General features: G+C 46.2%; 2 protein-coding genes across 3 annotated transcripts; one reads left to right on the forward strand and one right to left on the reverse strand.

Moving 5' to 3' along the window:
- Positions 1-1046: 1046 nt before the first annotated feature.
- On the reverse strand, positions 1047-7229 carry MED31 (mediator complex subunit 31). The gene is made up of 4 exons (XM_037126749.2): positions 7104-7229; positions 6171-6248; positions 5765-5861; positions 1047-1399 (listed from the first exon to the last, which is right to left on the reverse strand). The coding sequence occupies exons 1-4, from the start codon at positions 7129-7131 to the stop codon at positions 1207-1209; spliced, it is 396 nt and encodes a 131-aa protein (XP_036982644.1). The 5' UTR covers positions 7132-7229; the 3' UTR covers positions 1047-1206.
- Positions 7230-7306: 77 nt separating this feature from the next.
- CUNH17orf100 (chromosome unknown C17orf100 homolog) lies at positions 7307-23751 on the forward strand. 2 transcript variants are annotated; one of them, XM_037126751.2, is made up of 2 exons: positions 7307-8265; positions 22908-23751. In XM_037126751.2, the coding sequence occupies exon 1, from the start codon at positions 7586-7588 to the stop codon at positions 7943-7945; it is 360 nt and encodes a 119-aa protein (XP_036982646.1). In that variant the 5' UTR covers positions 7307-7585; the 3' UTR covers positions 7946-8265; positions 22908-23751. The 2 variants fall into 2 exon arrangements, 1 of the variants encoding a protein (XP_036982646.1); XR_005079798.2 differs by lacking the exon at positions 7307-8265 and adding an exon at positions 14416-14518.
- The last annotated feature ends 1324 nt before the right edge of the window (positions 23752-25075 follow it).

Below are 25075 nucleotides of genomic sequence, written 5' to 3' on the forward strand. Positions count from 1 at the left end.
TAAGATACAAAATAAAATAAAATAAATCTTCAGGAGTGGTAATAATAGCACAAAAGAAATTATTATTGCAGCTAATAGAAATATGTGAAAGCCCCTAATAGTGAGTAGACAGCTTTCAAATCTCTAAATGAGTTACTAGAGTCTTTTACCTTAAATTCCATGCATTTACAAAGAACTGTTATTCCAAAAATGTCTTCTTTGGCTTTGGAATTTAGACTTAACCACTGAAGGAAAACAGCACATCTAATCCAGCCCCCACTTCATGCAGGCAGTTTTGTTTTACAGCTGTCAGAATATGCTTCACTACTTGGGATGAAGTGAGTGGCAGAGCGGTCACAGCCTATTCAACCTAGCAGCAGGAAGGACTCCAAACTGTGAGTCAGTTATACTGATTGCCACCTACTAGCTGTGTAACCATAGACAAGTTACTTAACCTGTTTAAACTTCAGTCTCCTCCTTTTGAACAAAGATTGTTCTGAGAATAAAATGAAAGTGCAGCTAAACACTTAACATAATGCCTAGTTTGTGGTGTCTGCCAGGTAAATGTATTACCAAATAAGAACACGCATTTGAGGTTCTTCTTGTTCTGGTCTAAGGTTAAGAGTCCAACTGGTTAACTACCAACCTCCCTCCCATCTAGAGATGGCAGGGTCAGCAAGATACCAATGATTCTTCTACATATGATCTCTTGCAAAGCAAGTACTAATACAGGTATGTCCTCCTATCCTGCAGAATTTAATAAAAATGATGCCATTCTTGTCCTGTGATGTAAAGAGGTGACTGACTCTATTCCTCATTCTGTAGATAGGAAGGGTAGGGTATCTGATATGAGGAACAGTATGGTTCCAGGAGATGGACTTGCCCCAGGCAGCACTCCTATCAGGAACAGCTAGGCTGAGTTTGGGATGTCTGATGGCTCTCCCCTCAATCCATCCCTACTGCCTCCTTAAATTGGTCTAAAGCACCTAATGTTTCTGTTCTTACCCAACTGATTGTGTTAAACACTAATAAAAACTTACAAATCCAGAGGAAAAATCAAAGAACAGTTTGGTTTAACAGAAATCTATTAATAAAAAGTCAGATGGATTAAATAACACACTAAAGGTACTAGGTGCTAACACAATAAAAGTAGGTAGGATGAGTCTTTATCTTCACTGTACAAAAGCAATATACACAGTCTTAGGAGTCTGGTCTGCATCCAGCTTTTCATTTTCCTGATGTGTTATTTTGCTGTTGCTGCTCTGCCAGAGCTTGCTGAAGGCGCATCCGCTTCCGGGAATAGTGCTGCCAGTGCAGAATTTGCTGTTCATCAATAAATTTCGCACACTGAGCATTCACCAGCTCCTTGCGGAAGTGTTCATATTGGAGTAGTTCTAACATGTGTAAACACTGAGGGTACCTGGGTTTAAGTTTATAAATTAATGGTCAGCATAATTTAAGTAACACCAAGCTCTAACTCAGTTACTCAAAAATGATCTTACAGCCCACAATTTCTGTAACATTAACTTAGTACACTTTGGTAGCATACAGTTTTTTCCCTTAGGCAAAGAAGCTACAATCAAAAGCTGGCATTAAGCAAAATTTTCATAAATGAGAAAACTTAAGTCCAGAAAGATTACTTGCCCAAGACCACACAACACCTAATAAGCGGAGTCCATGTTTGGGGTCAAATCACACTGTTCTAGTCTGGTGATTTCAAAGGTGAATAACAGGAATGCTTTTAATTTTAGCAATTAGGTATTTAATTGATAACTTGGTGTTCTATCAATAATGATAAAAAGACAACTTTTATTTCAAAAGTAAGTCAATTTCAAAAAGTACTGTGCACAAGTATACCCCAGTGTTCCATGGGGATATGGAGTTCTGAAATTCCGCATACTCTAAGGCTGAGCAAAGACAAGTATATACACTGTGGACAAAGCACACTTTCTGGCTATCATAAAAGAGACGGGAAAAGGGAAGAAGCTAGAATAAAAACCATCATTGAGCTGGAATTGAAAACATCAGTATGAACTCCTGACTTTATACAGACATATAAAAATAGACATAGATACATGTTCTTCGTTTGTGTCCTGGGAGGGCCTTGGAGCAGTAACACTGTGGTATCAACACGCACACCTGGTGTCCAATCCATGGATTTTAAATAACACTTTCCAGGGTTCCTTAGAGAAATGAATGGCTCAGGCAGGGAAAAATATGAGATGGGCCTGGAATATTATGTAGTGCCAAAGAAAAGTGCTCAAAAAATTACGGGGATATGTCAAAAGTAGCAGAAAATGGGAAGGGGCTCCTAAAGGCCGTATCTGGAATCACCAGAGCAACAAAACACGTAATTATAATCCACAAAATAAAAACAGGATTCCAAGACTCCATAATGATGTAACCTTTTTAAATGAATAAGGGGAACAAGGGAATATTCCTTACAACTGAGTAACAATATGGAAAGAATTTTGGAATTAATCACCACAGTAAAAATTATTTAATGCACTTAAGTATCTTCAATAGATACTAAAATTAGTGGGTAAAAGTATGGTATGAAACAAGATAATTTACATAGTTTCAAAGTGTCTCCTCACAAGATATTCAATAAGAAAAAATAGTTCCATTCCCAAACAGGGCACATGCCTGGGTTGCAAGCCAGGTCCCCAGTAGGGGACACATGAGAGGCAACCACACACTGATGTTTCTCTCCCCCTCTTTCTCCTTCCCTTCCCTCTCTCTAAAAATAAATAAATAAAATATTTTAAAACAAGAAAAAATAGTAACTTGATATGGAGAAAACCGGCAGCTACCACCTCAACTGAGTGATCAAAATTAACAGCACTAGTGGTGGGTAAATCAACTTCCTATGACTCCTGATACACCCAGAAGGGCAGAACATCACTTCTGTGTCACAATCACGGGAGACAGAAAGACCAATGAACTGAGATCAAAGACCAAGAAGACATGATGACAAAATGCAGTGAATGAGCCTGCACTGGGCACTCTACTAGACACACGTTAGTAAGACTGCCTGCAAACTCAGAAGTCAGCAGGCTGGAGAGTATATTCATATTAATGTTCTGATTTTGATCACTGTACTACAGTTTTATATAAGATGTTAATATTTAGAATTTAGAATATATGGGTGAAGAATATATAGGTATTCTCTTAATTTTCCCAAGCTGTTTAAATGAAATTATTTCAAAGACGTAAAATTTAAATGAGTAAATTAAAAAAAAAACATTAAGTCATATAGGGAGTACACAGAGCCAAATCTATGCAAGTAGTACAAATGACTGAAGTTTGGAAAACAGTACAGCAGGGCTTCTCAAACTTTAATATGCACATGAATCACTTCGGGAAACGCAGACCCTGATTTAGTAGGTCTGGGGTGGGGCCAAAGCTCTGCACTTCTAACAAGTCCCAAGTGACAGGAACTTGCTGGTGTGAGGGCAACACTGAGTAGCAGGGCCCAATACCATGTTGTCCTTCCAAGGTAATACAGGTTTGCTGTCTACACTCCAGAGACACACATTTGCTTGTAACTGCTGATAGCCGAGCCCAGAATGCCCTATTCACACCTACCCTAGCTATTTATCACCTGGGCATTGGTAGTTTAAAAGACCTAGGTCCATATACTAGCTCTGCAGTTCACCAGCTGGGTGGCCTTGAACAAGGTACTTAACATCTCTAAGGTTTCGTTTCTTCATCTGTAAAATAATATGACAACCAAGAGAATGGTTTCAAGTAGCATTTACAAGTAAATAACTGGAATTTAGACACATATCCAAGTTGGAGAAGATAGTGCTCAGAATACATTAGATGACACAATAAGAAATTATAGCATTAATCAACAAGATGAAATATAAGAGGTACAAAAGAAAAGTTATGCATTTATATTTTTAAAAAGTAAAACAAGACATAAGAACTCAATAGCATTAATGAAAATAAAAACTAAAAAGGATTTTAGTTGACATAAAGCTTCCAGGAAGTCAACCATGTGAATGGTCCCCCACCCCAATCCTCCCAAGGTAGTGTAAACTAAAGGTGAACTAATAAAAGTACAGTGTCCATATGAAGAAATAAAATGTTATTTGGTCCACTTGTACCCTTATAAATCTGAAGGCCTGTATTTAGTTCTTCGCTGAATAAGATAAGGCACAACTGTAAAATATCCAAAGGAGAGCACATGAGAAATGGCTGAAGGTAGCTGAGAAAAATAAATGTAAAATAAACATAGTTGCAGGTCAAAGGTAGAAAGTGTCTAGAAGAGGCAGCTGCTCCTCAGCTCTACCCAGTTGATTTGGGAGAATGAAGGCCTGGAGTTACCAGACCTCCCAGATTTCAAAGAGTAGCTAGAACTCTGATTATATGAAACATTCCCATCTTTAAATGTTGGCAACTATTAAAATAACAAAAACCTTGTGCAGAATGAATGATATGCCCATAGGGGTTAATCTCCAATCTCTCTTGAAAAATATTGAAGGGCCCTTGCCTCTCAATAGGGTATAGACTGGTTCTAGATTAATTCAGGGACAAAACTGGAAACATGGACTGAAGTTACATGGAGGTATATAATATCACAATACAAAGAACTTTGTAGCATCTAGTTGTTGGAAGTGGGTGTCCTTGAATGGAGCAATATTTGCTCAAGAGACACCTCTGGCCACAGTGTAGATGACCATCTCAGCAATGTTGTGGGTGAAACAAACTGAACCTCATGGTGTCTGAGACTAAGTGTCCATTATTGAGCCTCTAAGTCTATGTACTTTATGTTTCAATCTAATAAAAAATATTTTCTCTGGACTATTAAATGAATATGTGGTTGTTTATAAAGAGCTAGTAATGGTATGAAGGGTCCTGCAGGCAGCTTTGTGAATCAGCTGTTAGACACAGATGAGAAAAGTGACCTGGATAAAGGACAAGTTTGAAACATTTTCCTCTCAAACTTGTGTGTTTAGAAAAAAAAATACAAAAAGTTTCTTTATTGCTTTTTGACAACCTAGTTAAGAGAAAGCAGAGGTGTGAATTCAAAGTTTATTTTTTTACAATTAAAAAATAAAATGGTTTGTGATTATAATATGCTTCTTGCAATTTAGTAACCCTTAAAATGACAGCATCTCCTGCACAACTTAAATTTTACATCTATACATCTAGATATGTTTTTTAATTAGTACAGTACTTGATACATAGGCGGGCCTAAAACAGAGAGTAGCTATTAAGACTCGGGAAAGGTTACCTCCTCCAGAAAACCTTCCTTAAAATACCCCTTTCTTTGTTAAATCTTTAGCCCATGGCTATGGCCCTGCATTTGTAGGTTGTGGGTTCCTTGGAGTCAGAAAACCAATGAAATGGGGTAAGTGGTACAGATAAAAGATAAGGTAGAGCCAGATCATACTAATTTTTGCTCAAGAAACAAGACCGAATTTTATTCTCCATGCAATGGAAAGCCATTGAAAGGCTATAAGCAATAAAGTGACATGGTGTGATTTACATTTTTAAGAGATCAGTTTCACTTCTGTGTAAACAATTATTTTGCTTTGTTTGGCTGGGGGACGGGCAGGGTGGGGGGAGCAGATAAGAGTGAAAGCAGAGATAACCAGTGAGACTACTGCAACAATCCAAGTTAGAGATGAGTGTGTCTTGTAACGTAGTAGCAGCTAAAAGTGGAGAGATTCAAAATATACTTTTTTCAATGTGAAACTAAGAAGTCTGTTAAATATCAGTCTTTTGAAGTATAATAAAATATATACATATTTAGGACTATAAAAATTAAACTTACTTTAGATACTTGGCATATTCTGGTTCTTTCCAGTAAAGCAAGTACTTAAGATAATTAACAAAAGCTTTGTCTTTGAAGTAACCTCTTTGGGCAAGAACTGAAAGGCATAAAAAAAAAAAATCTGTAGAGCAAACCAATCCTTTAACTACTGATTTGTGACTCCTAACATAAAGAATTTACTTACATAACATCCCCACCACCAACACACATTTTCAAAAAACAAGTCCCAGTTTGCTCAAATATATATATATAAGTGTAGCAGTATAAGTATATATATATTATATATATATATGTGTGTGTGTAGCAGTAATTCTGTTCAATTGAGAAACTATAAAAGCAGACACTATTATGAATTGCAACTCGTCTGTCAGAAATCATTAATTCAATGAGGTGCTCAACAACTTACAATTAAGGTAATTTGGGTTAGCTAAACACTGCACAAATTCCAACTCCAACTGAAACCGAAGTCGATTTCCAGCATCATCTAGGAAAGAAGATAGCAAAAACCATCCAAAATAAAGGTCACTTATATATTATTGATTTGTAGAAAGAAAACAGCAGTAAAGAAACTAATGCTGAGATACATTTCTACATAAACGGCAGGTGATGGTTTTTCTAAACTAGGTGTGAAAGGAAATAAACCTTCCTTACAAGAGTAAGAAAAGCAAAGCCCTGATTAAGATGATTAAGTTAAAATTTTCTCTCAAATTAATGAGACTCATCAAAGTAAAAGGAAACTCAAAGTAAAAGGAAACACGTAGGGAGCAGGACATTTATCGCTTAAGAAAACACCATGTAGGAATTTTAACAGTGATGACGGGCTAAGTGGCAATAACTGTGCCTCCCCCTGTTTTAATAATGCGTTGAAATGTTAACGTGATTAAGCAAAAGCTAAGCGAATGCTAAATCAATGAGAAAAAAATTAGAAGTCAAGCTGAAAAAAGAGGGATCTGCAAGATCTGGGAGCGTGTGCCTGTGAGAAGTGTCACTGGCAGGAAAATAAATACACAAGTGTGTCGACGGTATTTCAAACTTCTTCAAGTTCATTTGAGACGCAAAAAACAAGTCGCACTCCTCTCAGTTATTTTCGCCCACGCCAGGAAGCCCACGGGGTCAGTGTCTGACTAGCAAGTGAGGAAGAAAGATCTGCGGCCAAATCAGACTCGGAAAAGGCCAAACTACCTTCGCCTTTCCAGACACTGCAAGAGCCTTCACGCGTCGCCGCCCCCCCCCCTCGGCCAAACTCTAACCGCGCGGAGTTAGGCCTGCTGAGAGTTCTAGGGGGGAGCGGGAAGAGGCAGTCTATCTGCCAAAACTCGAGGCTCCGAGCGCTACTGACCTGTCTCCATAGCGACAGCCGCGGCCATCACCAGCGAAGAAGCCGAGTCGCCAACGAACCGTACTCCGTTCACAGTAACTGCCGGGAGGGGCGAATAAAGTTCCGGAAGCCGGGGCTCCGCCTTCCTGTAGCGAGGCAGTGTGGGAAGCGGGGGGCGGGCACAGCCTGGCGTGGGTGCGGGAGGCTCCGCCCATCCCTGGCCAGCCTGGGCTCAATCCCTTCTCCGCCCTCCCTGGCTTTCAAAAAGCGAGGGCGTGGTGCAGAGCCCACGGAGTTGGGTGACAAGACCGCGTATTTGCAAGGGACTTCGGCGCCTGCACGTCATCGTGTCCGGGCACGTTCGTCCACCCTTGTGCCTGCGGTGACGTAACGCCATTGTGACATCATTCCTTCCCCTGTGATGTAACCCGGAGGCTAGACTATCGGGGAGTGTGGGGCTGTGGAGCCTCCTCAGGGCTCTTTGGCCCTGTTACATCCGTAGAATGGCTTCACCCCTTCGGGGGAAGCCCGCTTCGCCCCGAGTGGAGACCGTTCGCTACAAGGAGACGTCGACAGTCCACGTGGAGACCTCGTCTCACCGAGCGGAGACCTTTTCCCGGCTGGTACGCACGAGTTCCCGGCAGGTGGAGACCTCCCAGCGCCAATCCCCCTCCGGGAAGCGGCTCCCTCGCGTCCTCGAGGTGTCCTCCCAGCACATGGAAACCTCCTCGCAGCGCACAGAAACGTCCTCCCGCCAGGTCAAGGCCTCTACCCTGCGGGTGGAAACGTCTCTGCACCGTGTAGAGAGCCCTCCCCGGAGAGACAAGCCGGCAACCGTCCAGAATGTAAAAATGGCCCGATGAAATGCTTCCCAAAGGCCACGAAGGGGCCATGGCCCTCAGCCAAGACAACATTGCCTCCAGTTTGCAGCCACCCAGCTGCCAGGTGGACTAATCATCTTTGGTTTCATGGGAACAGCCAAAAATCAATGTAAGAAACAACCAAGCTATGGTTTGGAGAATCAACCAACATTTATTGACCATGCTGCACCCTGGATCATCCTGTTTTTGACCCAGGCAACTATTCTAACTCGACGCCAGCACAAGCACAAAAGGTTTTCAAGTCCATGATACTGTATAAATTGAGTTGATGGACAAATAGGCTGCTTGAACCTCTGAGCCAGGTGAGTTTGAGATTCATGACCCTTCACTGCTTGGGGGCAGGTAGCAAACTGAAAGGATGACCAGTGGTATGATTATGCGCCTGCTAAAAACCTGAGGGGCAAGGAACAGACTTTCATTAATTAATTAATTGGCCTTTGTTTGTGTTTCAAAAATAAGCAATTATTTTCTTTATACTAAGTTCTGTACATGGTACCCCCAGCCACACACTTTTTAACATAGGTCATTGTAGTTTAAAATAAAGGTCAACAACACCAACAATCAAGAGTAATCTTAGAAGGAAAACCTGACCTGGTATTTGAGGAGGTGGAGGGGAGGAATTTTTGAGCACCTACTCTATTCCAGATGGTATTCTAGCACTCGGGCTACAGCAGTGAACAAGGGAGACAGGGCCCAGCTCTTGAGGAGTTTACACTCTGGTGAAAAGGTAGACACCAAATGAAAACACAGTTTTCTATTGTGATTAGCATCATGAAGGTAATATGATAGAGAATGGAGGTAAGGGGTGGTCAGGGATGGCCTTGCTGCATAAGCGTCATTTGAGCTGAGGTGTGTGCGTGAACAGTGAGCCATGCAAAGATCTGGAAAGAGCGCATTATAGGCAGAGAGAAGAGCAAGTGCAGAGAGTGGATGGGAGCAAACTTGGATGTGTAAAGGAGCAGAGAGAAAACCGGTGTCTCCCAGTGAGGCAGAGCCATCGTATGGAAGAGAGGTAGGCAGGAGCCCGATCATAGAGGTATTATAAGCCACGGGCAAGGGGCTTGGGTAGCACAACGGTTCTCAGCTGTGGGTGGTTCTGTCCCCTGGAAATATCTAGAGACATTTTTGTTGGTCAGAATTTGGGGGGATGGGTAGTTTTATTACTGGGATGGACCTTTATTCTAAGGTCCATGGGGACACAATGGAGGGTTTTCAGCAGGGGAGTGAAATGATGCAATTTATATATATATTTTTAATTTTTTAAAATTTATTTATCTTTAGAAGGGAAGGAGAGAAGGAGAGAAATATCAAAGTATGGTTGCTTCTGGTGCATCCCTTGCTGGGAACTGGCCCCTGCAGGGAACTGGCCTGCAACCCAGGCATGTGCCCTGACGGGGAATCCAACCGTGATCGTCTGGTTCGCAGGCCCACACTCAATCCACTGAGCTACGCCAGCCAGGGCTAATTTATATATTTTTAAAGTATATTTTAGATTATGCCATTACGGTTGTCCCATTTCCTCCCCTTCATTCCCCTCCACCCTGCCACCCACATTCCCCCACTTTAGTTCATGTGTCATAAGTTCTTTAGCTTCTACATTTCCCACACTACTCTTGCCCTCCCCCTATTTTCTCCCCACCATCTATGCTACTTATTCTCTGTAACTTCTCCCCCCTTCTTTTCCTCCCACTCCCCTGTTGCTAACCCTCCATGTGATCTCCATTTCTGTGGCTCCGCTCCTGTTTTAGCTGTCCTCTCAGTTTGCTTTTGTTTTAGGTGCGGTGGTTAATAACTGTGAGTTTGCTGTCCATTCACGTTCATATTTTTTATCTTCTCTTTCTTAGGTAAGTCCCTTTAACATTTCATATAATAAGGGCTTGGTGATGACGAACTCCTTTAACTTGACTTTATCTGAGAAGCACTTTATCTGCCCTTCCATTCTAAATGAAAGCTGTGCTGGATAGAGCAATCTTGGATGTAGATCCTTGCCTTTCATGACTTGGATACTTCTTTCCAGCCCTTCTTGCCTGTAAGGTCTCTTTTGAGAAATCAACTGACAGTCTGATGGGAACTCCTTCGTAGGTGACTGTCCCCTTATCTCTTGCTGCTTCTAGAATTCTGTCCTTTCTTTTAATCTTGGCTAATGTAATTATGATGTGCCTTGGTGTGTTCATCCTTGGGTCCAGCTTCTTTGGGACTCTCTGAGCTTCCTGGACTTCCCGGAAGTCTATTTCCTTGGACAGATTGGGGAAGTTCTCCTTTATTATTTGTTCCAATAAGTTTTCCACTTGTGGCTCTTCCTGTTCCCCTTCTAGTACCCCTATAATTCAGATGTTGGAACGTTTAAAGATGTCCTGGAGGTTCCTAAGCCTCTCCTCATTTTTTGGAATTCTTCATTCTTTTCTGTTTGTTTCTTTCTTCCTTCTGGTCCATTCCAGAAGGAAGAGTCCCAATTGAGTTCCAATTTCCTTTTCATCACTATTGGTTCCCGGTACATTTTTTTCATTTCATTTAGTGTAGCCTTCATTTTTTCATCTAATTTGTGACGAAAATCAACCAATTCTGTGAGCAGCCTGATCACCAGTGTTTTGAACTGCGCATCTGATAGGTTGGCTAGCTCTTGGTTGCTTAAAAGTATTGGCTCTGGGGCTTTGATCTGTTCTGTTTGAGCCTTTGAGCCTTTTTTGGGGGGGAGGGGGGTCTGGTCGTGCCTGTTAGGTATGAGGGGTGGAGCCTTAGGTGTTCACCAGGGCAGGGCAACACAGTCACTGGGTTGTGATGCTGTATGTGGGGGCGGTCAGAGAGGGAACAATGGTGCTTGCTCTGTTGATTTCAGTCCCCTCTCCTGCTTCCTACAAGCAAATTGGGCTCTTCTGGTGCTGGTTTTCTCCAGGTGGGTGGGCTTGTATATGTTCTAGGCCCCTGAGGGTCTTTCCAACGAACTCCCCTGTGAGGCTGGGAGTCTCTCTTGGCACCTCAACCCCCACAAGTTTTTTCAATCAGTGCTTTTATTTCCTGGCCCTGGGGCCCTGGGTTTTGTGGTCTGTCTCCCTACCCGTTTTTGCCTGGTTTATCTGTGCACAAATGTGTGACCACGATCAGCCAACCGCCTTGCGCACCTCACTGGGTCTGCTCATTTCCTCCCCACGCCCAGGGTCTGCTAGCCCCACGCTGCCTGCACACCGAGTCTGCCAAGCATCGCTTTTTCCTGCTGAGATCCCTCTCCACCGGCTGCTGACTCCACCCCTCTTACCGGTCTGGATGAATGGTTCATTGTCAGACTTCCACGCAGTTCAATTTTCTGTCTGTTCTGGTTGTGTTTTTATTTCTAAGTCTTTGTTGTCCTTAAATTTGGTTGTGTGAGGAGGCACAGTGTTTCTACCTATGCCTCTGTCTCGGCTGGAAGTCCCCTATTCTGCAATTTATATTTTTAACATATACAATATATGGCTTCTGTGCGTAGGTTGTAGGACAATGGTTCTCAGCTGTGGGTGGTTCTGTCTCCTGGAAATATCTAGAGACATTTTTGTTTGTCAGAATTTGGGGGGATGGTTAGTTTTATTACTGGCATCTGGTAGTTGGAGACAAGGGGGTCTGTACAGTCCCCGAGACAGCCCCTCCCCACCACACACACTAAAGAATTACCTATCCCAAAATGTCATTAGTGTGGTATTGAGAAAACCTGATGTGGGGGACGCGAGAGGAAACAAGAACTAGTTAAGGAGCTAATGCCATGGTCCAGTAAGAACGGGTAGTGGCTCACACTAGGGTCACGGAAGTGGAGCTAGAGAGAAGGCCGTTTAGTGCTGGGTGTGAGGCAGAGCTGGCGGCACTGGTGGGTGTGGTGAGGAATCGGAGAATCAAGGATGACTTTGACGTTGGCTTGAGCAATTTGGCGTATGGTGGTATGGCCGTTTTCAAGAAATACCAGTGAAAGATGAGGTTGAGGAGGACAAATCAGTTCTGGCCGTGCTGAGTTTGAGATTCTTGAACAATACCAAAATGGATCCATTGAGAATTGGGAATATAAAATATGGGGTCATTTTAAAGTCATATTTAAAGCCACATGAGTAAGCGAGTGTCACCTGCCAGTCTATCTCACCCATTTTATACTGCATAAATGAATGTGAGATCTTGCTCTTCAGGGAGTACCAGCTGGCTGGACACCCCTTCCCTCCCTCTCATCCCCTCAGGGCCCAGCTTGACCTACCTGGTTTTTTCTTGCCTGTAGTCCATGCCACCAGTAAGTGAGAATTTGCATTAAAATGTTAGACAAGTGTTTCAGAAAACTTAACTTCCACAGGTAACATTACATGGCTCTTGGGAAGAAGGTCTTAAAGTTCAAAAGTTCAAGTTTTGGGTTTTTGTGGCAGGTAGGGTGCGTGGATATTAACGAGTAGTCCTGGCCCCAGGTTCTTATGGGATGGCTGAGGAACAGCTGAACTGATCCAAAACTGTGGTTCTAAACTGGGGGAAAGTTTGCCCCCCAGGGGCACTTGGCATTTTCGTCACTACTGCAGGGGTTGGATGCTGCTGGCGTCTAGTGGACGAAGCTTTGGCGTGAGCAGTTTAGGGTATGGTGTGTGTCACTAAACACCCTACCATGGGCAGGTTGTCCCTGACCCAGCTGCCCCTGACAACAAAGAGTCACTGGGCCCAAGATGCCAAGAGCACCAAGGGTGAAAAACCCCGAAGGTTCTAGCAGCTTAGAAAGCTAAAGCATGATCCACTGGAGGAAGCACCCCACTAATCATAGGATTGTGCTGTGGGAGAGGCTTAGGGGCAGTGACCAGGCTCACAAGTCAGGGCAGGGGCTTTCAGAGTTGAGGGATATGCTGCTGTTCGAGGGGACCTTACAGCTCTGCTTTCAATCACTTATGTGATATTTCCCCAGGAGGAAAGCCAGTCCCATGCACAGGATGTAGATGACCTTGAATCTGCGGGACCTTTTTGTGATTGGAGTTCTTGCTGTTCCCAGACTCTGTGCTAAGTCAGTGCCCACATTACATCATTTAATTGCAGGGGAGGGCACTGGGCTGCCCAGTAGACCAGGGACCCAAACCAGAGGGGTGCCATAAACCCCAGAGGTTACCCTCATGCCTCTGCCTCATACCAACTTCTGCTGTAAACTGATAATTAAACTTTGGAATCTTAATCTCCGGTGAGCTTACTAATTGCTTTTAACATCACAGACCATGTGCATTGTATGCAAACACTCAACTTAATCAGTGTTTTTTAAATGAATAAGGTAGTTGCTTTTCTTATCAGTGTTCTTTATTAGTGTCTATTACAAAATGGATATGTGCTTAATGTAACAAGTGAAATAATTCAAAGATGTAAAGAAAAATTAATAATTTGTCATTATTCCTTTCCATTCTCATCTTCTGGAAATAATGTCAGCCGCTCAGAGTTTATCCTTCTAGACTTTTCCATATTAACTGCTTTGTCCCCGCCTTGGTGGTACCCACAAGACTGGTTGGAAGGTTACTGGGAAAAAGCCAGACACTTGGTTTTGAGATGACTGATTCTCTTGGGAGGATACAGAATTGTGGTCCCTTCTTTCTTTTTGTTAATTTTGTTTTGTAAGAAGGGTTTTACCAAGGTTTCTTCCTCCTAATTCATTTATCCACGTTTCAGAGCTGAAATCCAAAGGGGTATACATGGCAGGAAGGTGTCAAAAAGACAAGAGACATGAAGAAAAGGATGTTGACAGGATATTTGCCATACGTACTGTTTTACACATCAGATTCCACAGCTTTAAAATGACCCTGTGTATTAAAGAAGCTTACAGCTGTCATAATTTGAATGTAGCTGCTGCGTGTTATAAGTGCACACTGCCCACACCGTGTGTCTGCACCCTCCCTCCCACATCCTCCGCTCCGGGAGGCTTCCAGGGGGCACAGTGCTGCCGCATCTGTGATGTGGCCTGTAATGCTGAGCACTCGCATGAGAAAAAGCAAGAGCGAGGCCGTCCCCTCCACTGCCAGCCAGGAAGGCCTCTCATGGCTCCATCTACTAATCCCTTTGATTTGTTGAGCTAAGAAGTAGCTGTGACTTGCCTTCACTTGTTGCCCTTCTCCTCATAATCCATCCATTTATATGTAAGCTGAGGGAAGGTTACAAAATCTATATATACTTGTCATCAGTTGTTGAAAATACTTAAAGTAAAAGAATATCTTTAATAGAATACTCTTTCCCTACATCACGCAAGCCAGGGGAAGAATTAAGAGCCCAACCAGCAAGGTGTTTGGCTCAAGTTTTCATTGAGACCTCCCAGGATTCCTGGTTCTCTGTCCTTGCTGCTGCTCCCGTCCAGCGTGGCTGGTACGAGTACCCAAGCCCTGGACACTTGACCCAGCCTCTGCAGCTCTACATGCTCACATGGGTTCCACATGCCATTGGCCTGGAGAAAAAATTCACTGTTTAATACTCTTTTGTTTTCAAAACAGCCGACCATGGTTCAGATGGAAAAACCTGAAGTCCGTGGAAGCCAAAGTAACTTGCCACCATTATTTACTTCCTCCCAGGGTGATTCCTTTTGATAACACCATAAAGGTAGGTATGGTGTCCTTAAGTTTCAATTTCAGTGAGCATGATAGATAATACTGAAAAGAACAAAAGAAAGAAGGAACATTGATAAGGAACACCTGTGAGGCTCTGAACATCTCATTGCTGTTTCGAAGCTCTGCTGTTCGGTGTGCAGACATTTAGTCTCATCATGTCTGCTTGAGAAATTGGCACCTTTATCATGAAATGATTTTCTTTATTCCCAGTAATATTCTTTGCTCTGAGATCTATTCTATTTGATATTAATATAGCTTCTTCAGCTTTTTTATTGTTATTAGGATGGTACACCATTTCCTACCCTTTTACTTTCAACCTACTTGTATCTTTATATGTAAAATAGGTGTGTTGCATTATATAGTTGGATCTTGGTGTTTTTTAAATCTGACCTAATAGGTTTTGCTAATATGGGAATGTCCAGACAGTTTATATTTTCTGTCACTACTGACATAGCTGGGCTCACACCTGCCATCTAGCCGTTTCCTGTTTGTTCCGTCCGGTCAGTGTTCCCTTTTTTCCTGTTTTCTTTTGTATTGGCTTACTATTTTTAGTTATTCATTTCCTCTCTGTTGGCTCCTTCACTCTTTCTGTGATTTTTAGCAGTTTCTTTAAGGTTTGTACACTTTTAACCTACTCTGTTCTGCCTCCACCTGACGTGGCACTACTTGACACACAGCACGAAAGCCTTACACGAGCGCACTTCTGTTCTCCCGGCCTTTTTGCTGTTGTCGTCATATCATTGATACTCACATGTTGTATGATGTACCAACATACTTACTCAATTATATCATGTATCCTATGACATACTTATTCATATGTTATAAACCCCTCGATACACTGTTAGCATATTTGCTCTGAATAGCTGATTCGTTTTTAATGTCTTAATGGGCTGCTGCCCCAGCCCGTGGTTTTTAAGCTTTCAGTCAAAACCATAAAAACTGGTGAAATTAATTTAGTGGATCACAATTAGCATTTTTAAGAATAAAGTAGAACAGAAAATGTCAGAGCGCATCACACCATTAAGGTAAGGAATGGAAGGAGGAAGGGAAAAGCTTCAGGCAGTTATAACTCTATGTCAGAGTTTTCATTACAGTCTCACAGCATGGGAAACGGCTTCTCCCTGGACGATTCAACAAGTATCTATTGGTAAGGACGTTGTGTAGGAAGAGAGAATGGCTGTATAGCCACTGTCAGACTGGGTACGAGAAGAGAGTTCTGTTCAGAATTACCAGGTTTATTAAAAGATAGCTGAAGACCATTGGGTCCCTCCCGAGGTTGACATTAGCTGAATGCACATGTAAGTGGTTGCTCAAAGGTCTTATTCCCAGTTAAATTCATCAGAAAATTGCTGAAGCGTTTTATGAGAAATGTATTTGATTCCCAAGAAGAGGTTGGTGGATTACATTCCCAAAGCACCCCAACCAGCCCAAGTATTGGACAGTATTTTCTTTTACAGTACAAAGGTATGGCTCATGAACACATACATTTCAGTACCTGTGTACTCTGTCTTGACGTTAACTTTGATTTTGACTGTGCAGCTGCCACAGAGGTTTGAAAATTATTGTGCTGTTCCTTATAGCTCAGGTCTGGTCACAGTCTGGAGCATATCGGGGCCCTCAGGACCCACCCTTGTCAGCAGGAGACGCTCTGTCTTGGCAGGTGCCTAGGTGACCTTCTCCTGGATGTCTTCACATCCTCACCTGCACATCAGCTAGGTTCTCGGGGCTGGTCAGAGCTTTGTCCATTGCAGAGCAGGTCTGCTTTGGGCCTAATAATGGGATTTCCTTTGCAGAAGGGCTCTGATGCTAAAAATAAAATCTTTGAAAATCATCAATCTATTCTAATATATACCTTTGTTTTACTTAATGAGAAAACAGAGGCCCAGAGTGACAGCACCTTGTCAGCCACACGGCCAGCGGCCGACCTGATGTGGCCCTGCCCCCAGCATTCTGCAGAGCAGCCGGCATTTTACACTGCAGTGACATGCCTTGAGGGTCCAGGGCCTAAACACACTCCCCACCAGAGACCAGGGGGTGTGCGTGTGGAATCGCCCTTCAGCTCGTCTTCGTAGATCGGGCTCCTTTACCAGGTCCACGTCATTCGTCCATCAGGCACTGCAGGGTGTAACCCAAGGGCCCGCAAACTCCCTATGGGCCTACAAGAGTGGTTGAAGCTTAGAAAATTCATCTGCTCAAAACACAAATATATTTTTAAAAACGAATTAAAATTAGTAAGTGCCAGTGACAATTAGATGGGCAAATTGTCATATTTATATGACATGGATCAGGACCTCAAAAAATGAGGGTGTCTCAGACCTACGAAGGTCTTATGGTGGCTTGCTGTGAACTGACGGCCTGGCCCTGTGAGAATTGAGAGTCTAGGTGAGACTTGGGGCGGGGCTTCCCTCCAAAAGTGGTAGGACTGGAGGCTGCAGACCCAGCGCAGCATTTGGCCAGTGGCGGCCTGGAGATAAATTTCCTTTTTTCTCTCCTGTGACCAGATAACACATTTCTTCCCATTGACTGACCAATTAGACCTCAGATGAGTGGATTCAACTCTCTGGGCCTCACTGCCCCCGCAGTAACATGAGATGTTGGAACTAATCTCCAGACCTGCAATTCCCAAAATCAGGAGTGCAGACACGGCTGGTGTGCAAGATAGTTTTAAAGGGTATGGAAACGTATTTTATCTTGAGAGTTTGGTATTTATTCAGTGTGTATTGGAAAACAATGCAGCTAGCCCTTCAGCTTGTAATTTCACTAGTGTTTAGTTAAACTCTGATGGGTATTTAAAAATGTTTGAGTGAGTTGATTTAAAGGGAAAAAATACACAATGAGCCTTTAAAGCGGCCAAAGGTTGGGCAGTGGCGTGGTGCACACTGACTGAAGCCGGGGAGAGCGGAGCATAGTTTGGTGACGTGAACTGGTGTCTTGCGAACTTCAGGAGAAAACCTGGGGCATCCATAAAGTGGATTGCAGTTAGCATGTCTCTTGTTCCTGAAATGAAATAGAAAAGTACAGGACACATCAGAGTGCTCATACACGTTAATGGGAAGAATTGCCTTGTGAAACCTTCATGTACAGTCACATGTAAAATACATTAATGTTGGGAGTCGCTGTTTAAAAAAAGTTGGACAAAAGTGCACCCCGAGGTCTCCTCCCTCTCTGGCGCCCTCAGACGGTGGCCGTCTCTGAGCTTGTGCCATGACAGACAGTGGACAGCAGAGGTCAGGCAGTCCTCACACAGCAGCAGAGGCCAGGGCCTGGAGGAGCAGAAACCTGGGCCTGGCGCCAAGCAGGACAGAGGCGCGAGGTGACAGTTGTCAACAGAGCTAGCCCATTTGCCTGCAGGGGTGCCAGGTCCTGAGAGAGGTGCTCTCTGGATGGCTTTGCTGCGGCCGCTTTCCATTCTATGTCCCCGGACTGGATTCTGGTCTCAGGACTGTCGAAACACCCTGGGGAGACTCCAGGGTTCTTGTTTTTCTCAGACCAAGGTCCTGTGACGCAGCATTGGGCCCAAGCTGGGTTCATCTCAGAAAATCATGCCCACATCGACTCAGGGAGGATTCTTGTGTTTTATATTCCCTTCCAAAAGGAGCTTCAATATCTGAGAGCAGTAAACACACACTGAGCACCGACTTTCCCCTTGACACTGTTTGAAGCTCTCTGCGCTTTCTAACTCATACAAGCCTCACAGCTTGCTGAGGGAGGGCAGGACCTTGGGCAGAGAGAAGCTAAGTGACTTAACCCAGGGAGCGACTTCACAGCTAGGACAAAGCAGAGCCAGGATTCAAACGCAGGCTCTGCTGGCAGGAGAGGAACGGATATCTGTTCCTCTAGTAATGTATCTGTTTCAAAGGGTAGCGTGGCTGCAGAGAACTCCTGGCGGCCATCAGAAGAGCAGGGCGTGTTCAGGCCCAGGACGGGGAAACAAGGTGGGCACCACTTCCTTCTGCTGCCCGAAGGGCTGCCTTTGTCAGAGGCATCAAGAGCAGAACAGGAATCAAAGGGTAAAAAGCTATAAGGGGGGATGCATTTGGGCCCAATAGAAGGAAGCACTGTAAACATTTATTATAAGATCTATAGACAAACAGCAAGCTTGGCCCCATTGCAGTTCCAAAACGATGTCACATCTGTGTCAGATCTCCAAGAAAAGCTTTTCCAGTAGTTGAGCTGGTCCCCTGGTAGATGGGGCTGCCGGCCTGCCTGCCTCACAGCAGTGAGCTCCGCGCCCCTGAGCAAGGACAGAGGGAGGCCAGACAGCCACTTGGGAAGAGATGCCTGTTCGGCAGGAGGGCGCTGGGGGTCCCAGGAAGCCTGAGGCTTGGGGTGGGGCGAGAAAGAAGTGGGAAGTCCGTGGGGCACCTCTCCCTCTCCTGCTCCCTTGCCCAAGTCAACAAAGATGTCACATCTCCCCTGTTCCCAAACCGGACCTCCCCTTCCCCGTCCCACCCCACTCCAGCCCTGAGCCATGGTTCATCTTACTTTATTCTCTCCCAGACTTCCTCAAAGCGCTGTCTGCACTCACTGCTTAAACTTCCCCTTCCTGATAGTCTTTTCCTACCCCTGCAGCCTACCTGCCCCAAATCTGCCCTTCCTGGGGCCTCTTCCCGCTACTCCCGGTGTTAAATCCAGTGGCCTTTTCACAGTCCCCATCCTCCCTGACCCTTCTGCAGCATTTGGAACTGGGAACCATCCCTCGAAATTTTCTCTTTGTTGAGAAAATTTCTCTTCACAGTTTTCCGTGAGCCTGCACTCTGTGCCCAGTCTCCTTTCCCCATGTCTTCCCCCCACCCCAAGCCCCCCAGTGTCAGTGGCCCCCAGAATTCTTTCCCAGCCTCCTCTTCACTTTGCACACCTGCCCCAGCACTCACAGTGCCAGCTGCCACCTGAATGCTGCTGTTCCTCGATGGCCTAGATTCACTTTCTATTCAGTGTCCAAAACCGGCCCATCTGCCTCCTGTCCTCTGCTCCCCACCATGACCTTGGCCGTGTTCCTACACACCTCTGCCTGCTTTTCCTCAGTGAGTAATGCCATCTGCCCAGTTGCCTGGTAGAAACCGCCATTACCTTAGACTTCTTTCTCACGATTGCCCCCTCCACCCCCCAGTACACATCAGTGTAGTGGGTCTATCTGCTTTTTCTCTTGAAACCAGCTCAGAGGCATTGCCCTAGTTCAGAGTCGCACTCTCTCTCTGCCTGGTGGTGTCCTTTCCTCTCTTCCGACCCATCTCCAAAATGCTACCGTGATTCTGTTCCTCAAACATTTCACTCTTTTCTCCCCACTTCCTCAAGCGTTTGCAGTGCTTCTGTGCCTCCTACAGTACAGGTGGGTTGGCTTTCAACTCCCTGGCACCATCCGCCCCCAGACCCCTCTGGGCACTCAGTGCCCCGGCCACATCCCGCCTGGGCTCACGGGGGAGCAGCACACTTTCCGGGACCTGGTTTCAGATTATGCTGGTACTCCAACCCCACCGCATGGAGAAGCAGGACGGGGGGAGCGTAGCAGTGGACATAGGCAAAGCCAAAGAAGCGGTGGCGGGATCCGGTGGTCTGGGAGGATGGTGCACCAGCCGTGGCTTTGTCCGTTGTGCTTGTCTGACCCACAGGCACCTCTGGGTGAGGGTGTGGCACGCCCCAGCTCCCAACCAAGCACACGGGCCTGGGTCCAGCCCTGACATTCAAGGCAGGAGCCTGGCTGTGATGTTAAGACCTGCTGTGAGTTCCCTGGGCTTCCCTCCCCCTCTCAGCTCTCATCTCCTACCACTCCCCTGCCTCGCCCCACCCTGCTTTCTTTTCCACCTTGCTGGCCTTCGCGTTAATCCTTAAATAGGCCAAGTTTGTTTCTGCCTTATGGCCTTTACACTTTCCACGTATGCTGACTAGAATGCGCTTCCCCAGGTGTTTGGTGGTGGTTTGCCTCTTCACGTCATGTCCGTGTTACAGTATTTTGTTGTGTGTAATGTGCACCCATGTTTTTGTGCACATTATACCTGGGATTATATAATCATTAGAGGCATGTGTAATTCGCATCCTTATTTTTCCCTCAAAAATTTGGGCAAAAAAGTGCACATTATACACATCAAAATATGGTAAACCAGGTACTGATTTTAAGGATTAAATACCTCCTCCTTACCCCCACCTTCATCACTCTTATCCCTTAACCCTTATTGTGTGCCTCCCCAGTCACTTGTTTGCGGTCTGTTTTCCCAAGTAGCAGGGCACAGACCTTGACTTGTTTGCCCCCCAAACCTGTGATAGCACCGAGGCCGGAGCAGGTATGCGATGGATGTTTCTGAGTCAAGCACAGTAAGGAGTGACTGAATGGTGAAGGGGAGTTTGGGGCGCGCGGCAGTTAGAGCTCACACCGAGGCTGCCCCTGCACTGTCTGCATCCACCTGGCAGGCCAGCAGTGCTGAGCCGCCAGGGGCCGCAGGCTCATGGGTGGGAGCCGGGGAAGGCTGGGGTGGATTCGTGCACGTGCCCTGCCCTCTAATGTTCCTCTGCCGGGTAAAATCCCTCCTGTCTTCAAGGCCCTGCTCCATTTCTACCTCCCCAAGGAGCCTTGCACCCCATCTTGAGCCCACCTCCTGGGTGTTCTCCCTCCCCACCGCTGCAGCCTCTCGCCACAGCACCAGTGTGACTGCTCCTTGAGTTATTCCTCCTTGTGTACTCCTGTCTGTCCCACAAGACTGAAAGCACATCAAGGGCAGGGGCTATGATAAAGCTTCTTTGTGTTCAGTAGTGATGCAGGTCCGAACGAACAAGGTCAGGTCTGTCTGGACATGGGCACGGTCACTGAACGTTCTTGGCCCCGTCAGGCAGGGCATCCCCGGCAGGAAGCAGGGCGGGCACAAGGGACACAGTTTCTCTGGAGCACACGAAGGGCACATTTGGAAAACCAGGCAGGCTTTGAATAAAGGCAGGTTGTTTGGCGACACATGCTCATTCCCGGACTGTGTGGTCTTTTACTTTCTTCTCACTCACCCAGGACTTACTGAGTTCTCACTCACTGCCGGCCTCTGCGATGCCCGCTGGGAGTGAGGGGAAGACGGAGGACTGGATGATTCGAGTTCAGACCCAGATCTGTGCCTCCCGCGGGGCAGGCCAGGAGGGGCGACCCCGCGGTTCTGCCTGCCTTTGCCTCCGGTCCTTCGAAGTTGCTGTCCTCCCGTGATGCTCCAGCTGGGAGTCCAGACTTCAGCTGGCTTAAGCAGATTTCTTTGCTTGCAAATAGCAAGATATTTCAAAGCCCGGAAAATCACTTTATCCCTTTTCTTAAGTGAGGACCTAATCCTCCCACCCCTGCCCGGCCATATCTGTTCTGGTGTGGCTCCTGGAGGTATGACATTGAAGTGACCCAGCAGGCGTCACCCGTACTCCCCAGGCCACCAGTGTGAGCTGCGGGGTGAACAGGCTCCCTGAGGCTGTCTCCCCCCACCGTCTGGGGTCCGTGGATTAGGCTTCTTGGTCAGAGAGCTTCAGGCGGCAGCGGCAGGGCAGGTCCCTGGGGAGCACAGCAGTGTCTGTGTGGCCAGCCGGGAACCAAGGACCCGCAGGGTGGGGCTGCCCTGCCTCCCGGCAGCTGATGTATATAATTACAAATTTGCATATGGACAGTTTTATTTCCTGGTTATTTACATGTATCATCAGTATCCATAAATGTTATTGTTTAGTCTTCATATTTGCTATTTTAAGATATTCACGGCACCACACCTTAGCACTTTGGACGTAAGGGATAGCAGTGCACACATCATGTTTTACCTACAGACCTGCCATTTTTCCAGTCAGCTATTTCCATGCAGCACGTTCCTAGGAAGGGAACGACCATGTAAAAAGAGATGGACGTTTTAATAGCACTGGAGCTGCGTTGCCCAAATTTCCCCCCAGAAGGCTGTGCTAATTGGCAGGGCCCGGGCAGTGTGTTTAAGCTGGTGCTCCCACGGCCTCAGCCATGGGAGGTGTTATCCTTTGTTGACGTGTGCTAATTCAGCAGGTGCACCGGCACCTCCGGCTCCTCTAAGGTGCGTTTCCCTGACGACGACCAGGAGAAGCATGTCCTCAGTGCTGATCTCCTCCCAGGAGTGCGCCCTTGGCCATGGCCTCCCTGCCGGGCAGCCCTGGGTCTCAGCCTGCCTCTCCTTCCACCTCCCTGCCTTGTGCTGTGTGTCACCTGTTGTGGTCTTTCCACTTCTGATTCCTGACTTCCTCTGGTTTCTCACTGGGCAGGCATATGGCTGGTTCGTGGGAGTCCCGGACAGGCCAGCTAGACCTGGACATCTGGCCGTGGGCCTTATCTAAGGCCTCTCTCTCTCGCACTGAACTCACGTGGGCCCTTCTTTCCACCAGGGACCCTCAAGAACTTCTTTTTATTTCTCCAGGTGGCCTCATCTGGGCTGATCTCCCGAGAAATGGCTGGGAGGGACCAGGCTGCCCCTCCGTGACTTCTCCAGTGAAGCGTTCAGGCTCCGCACCCTCAGAACAAGTGGACCTGTCACATGTACCTGCATGTCCTGGCAGTTGGGGACACAGAGGGGCCCACAGGGATGACAGCAGCGCGGCCTCTCTCCCTGCCCTTTGCCTGAGTGGCAGGAAGAGCTCACCTCTCAGGCAGAAAATCCAGTCAACCCCAGTGGATGGGTGGCCACCAGAACTCCGTGGAGTGGCAGGGACAAGGCGGGGCTGGCACTCCCACTGGCGTTGAAGGTTCTTAGGCACTGGGGGAGGCAGCTCGCCTCAAGGGAAGTTTTGCAGATGCACTGGGGGCGCCCTGTGCTGGCAGTCGCTGCCTGCAGGTGCTGTGTGTGATGTGTCTCGTCACTTTGGCAGGAGCCTCCGCTGTCACCTCCCGGGCCCCTCAGTTGTTAAAAGCCAGAGAGAAAGTCAGATGTCAAGTTCTATCCTCTTGTTTTATTTATACTGTTTTAAACATTCAGCTCTTTAAAAAATTATTAAAAAGTAGTGCATGCCTATTCTAAAATACTGGGAAAATACAGAAGACAATTAAGAAAATATAATCCTTGAGATCTATAGTATATATAATTTGTATCTGCTTTATTCACTTAAAATTAAATTATAAGCATTGTCAACATAACAAAATGTTCTCCATAAAGACTTCTAGTGACCGCATAGGAGTGTTTTGAGTGGACACACCATAAATATTTACTGTTACCTAAATGTTGGACATTTTATTTTTAAGTTTTTCAAGAGCATAAAAACACATTGAAGTAAACAACTTTTAAACATAAATCTTTGTCCACAGTTTGATTTCCCCTTAGTTCAGATTCCTGCTCCTCAGGTGTAAACATGTTCTAGGGCTTTGCATGTGTTTCTGTTTTGCTTTCCAAAGGGTGCACTAACGCATGCCCACCCTGCCACACAGCTACACCAAGAAATACCATTTTAAAAACATTTACCGACCTGAGAGACAGTGAGACTCTTGATCCCTTCAATAGATGAACTGACACGTGGCAAGGAAAAGGGACATAGCTAGGGCACTCCAGGAGTGCCACCTCATGGCACCCTCACAACAGCCCACCATCGTGGGAGAGGGGCCGGGGGCCAGCGCACAGGCACGGGGAACCTGCCCCGTCTGGTGCTCGGCCGCTAGGACGGGCCCAGGGCGACGGCTCGCAGCCAGACCCCAGAGCCCCTGCACTGCACCTCTTCTCACTGCCGTTCCCAGACGGATGTCGAGAGGAGGTTTGGGGCCAAGAGGTGAAGGAACTCGGAGTCTGGATTTACCCTGTAAACAAAGGGGCACCATTAATGGGCTCTTAAGCATCAAGACTGTTTTACAAAGATGTTTCTGGTGGACTGGCAGGGGGAGGCTGGAGACAGAGAGGCCGTTGGGGAGACGCAACCTGCAGATAATGTGAACAACTCAGAGGCTGCCCGGACGCGTGGGGGCTGCGGGCCATGGGCAGCCGGGAACACAGGGGGGCTAGGGAGGCCTCCTGCTGTGTCACTTGGCAAGGGCCATTTTTATCTGCTACACGTCAGGCAAAACCTGTGCCAACCGCCAAGGACTCCACCTCAAATCCAGCAAATAAGAGAGAGGACGGTATGGATTACGTTATATTTAAAACAAGCCCACACAATGCCTGTAATTTTTTATTCTGACTCCATAATTATAGCTCAAGACCAGTCAGATCATAGTTATCCCCACACCGACCTGCTGTTGGGACACATGGAATTAAAGGCTTGCTGCTCCAGATTCTATTTTGGATGCCGAGCACTGGCAGGTAACGGGCCTTTCACAAGGCCCGTCTTGTTGGGCCCTCCTGGGGCAGCCTGTAAAGGCCAGGCAAGTCAGCACCAGGCTTTTGAAAAGACCACTGAGTCTTGTAAGCAACTGGGATGCTGCAGCTTCGCCCTCCTGAGCCAGGGGTCCGGAGAGTTGAGAGAAGCACTGTGTTCAGAGTGGGCCAGCCTCCCTTGGTCAACCAGTCTCAGAGCCTCTGCCCTCCAGGAGATGCACGAATGCTGCTCTCCCCAGCCAGCCAGGGTCCGGAGTCCGATGAGCCAAGCCCTGGCTGTTGGGCACAGT

Source organism: Artibeus jamaicensis, unplaced genomic scaffold, assembly GCF_021234435.1.
Source record: "Artibeus jamaicensis isolate MK-2021 breed Jamaican fruit bat unplaced genomic scaffold, CSHL_Jam_final contig_777, whole genome shotgun sequence".
Classification (NCBI taxonomy): Eukaryota; Metazoa; Chordata; class Mammalia; order Chiroptera; family Phyllostomidae; genus Artibeus; species Artibeus jamaicensis.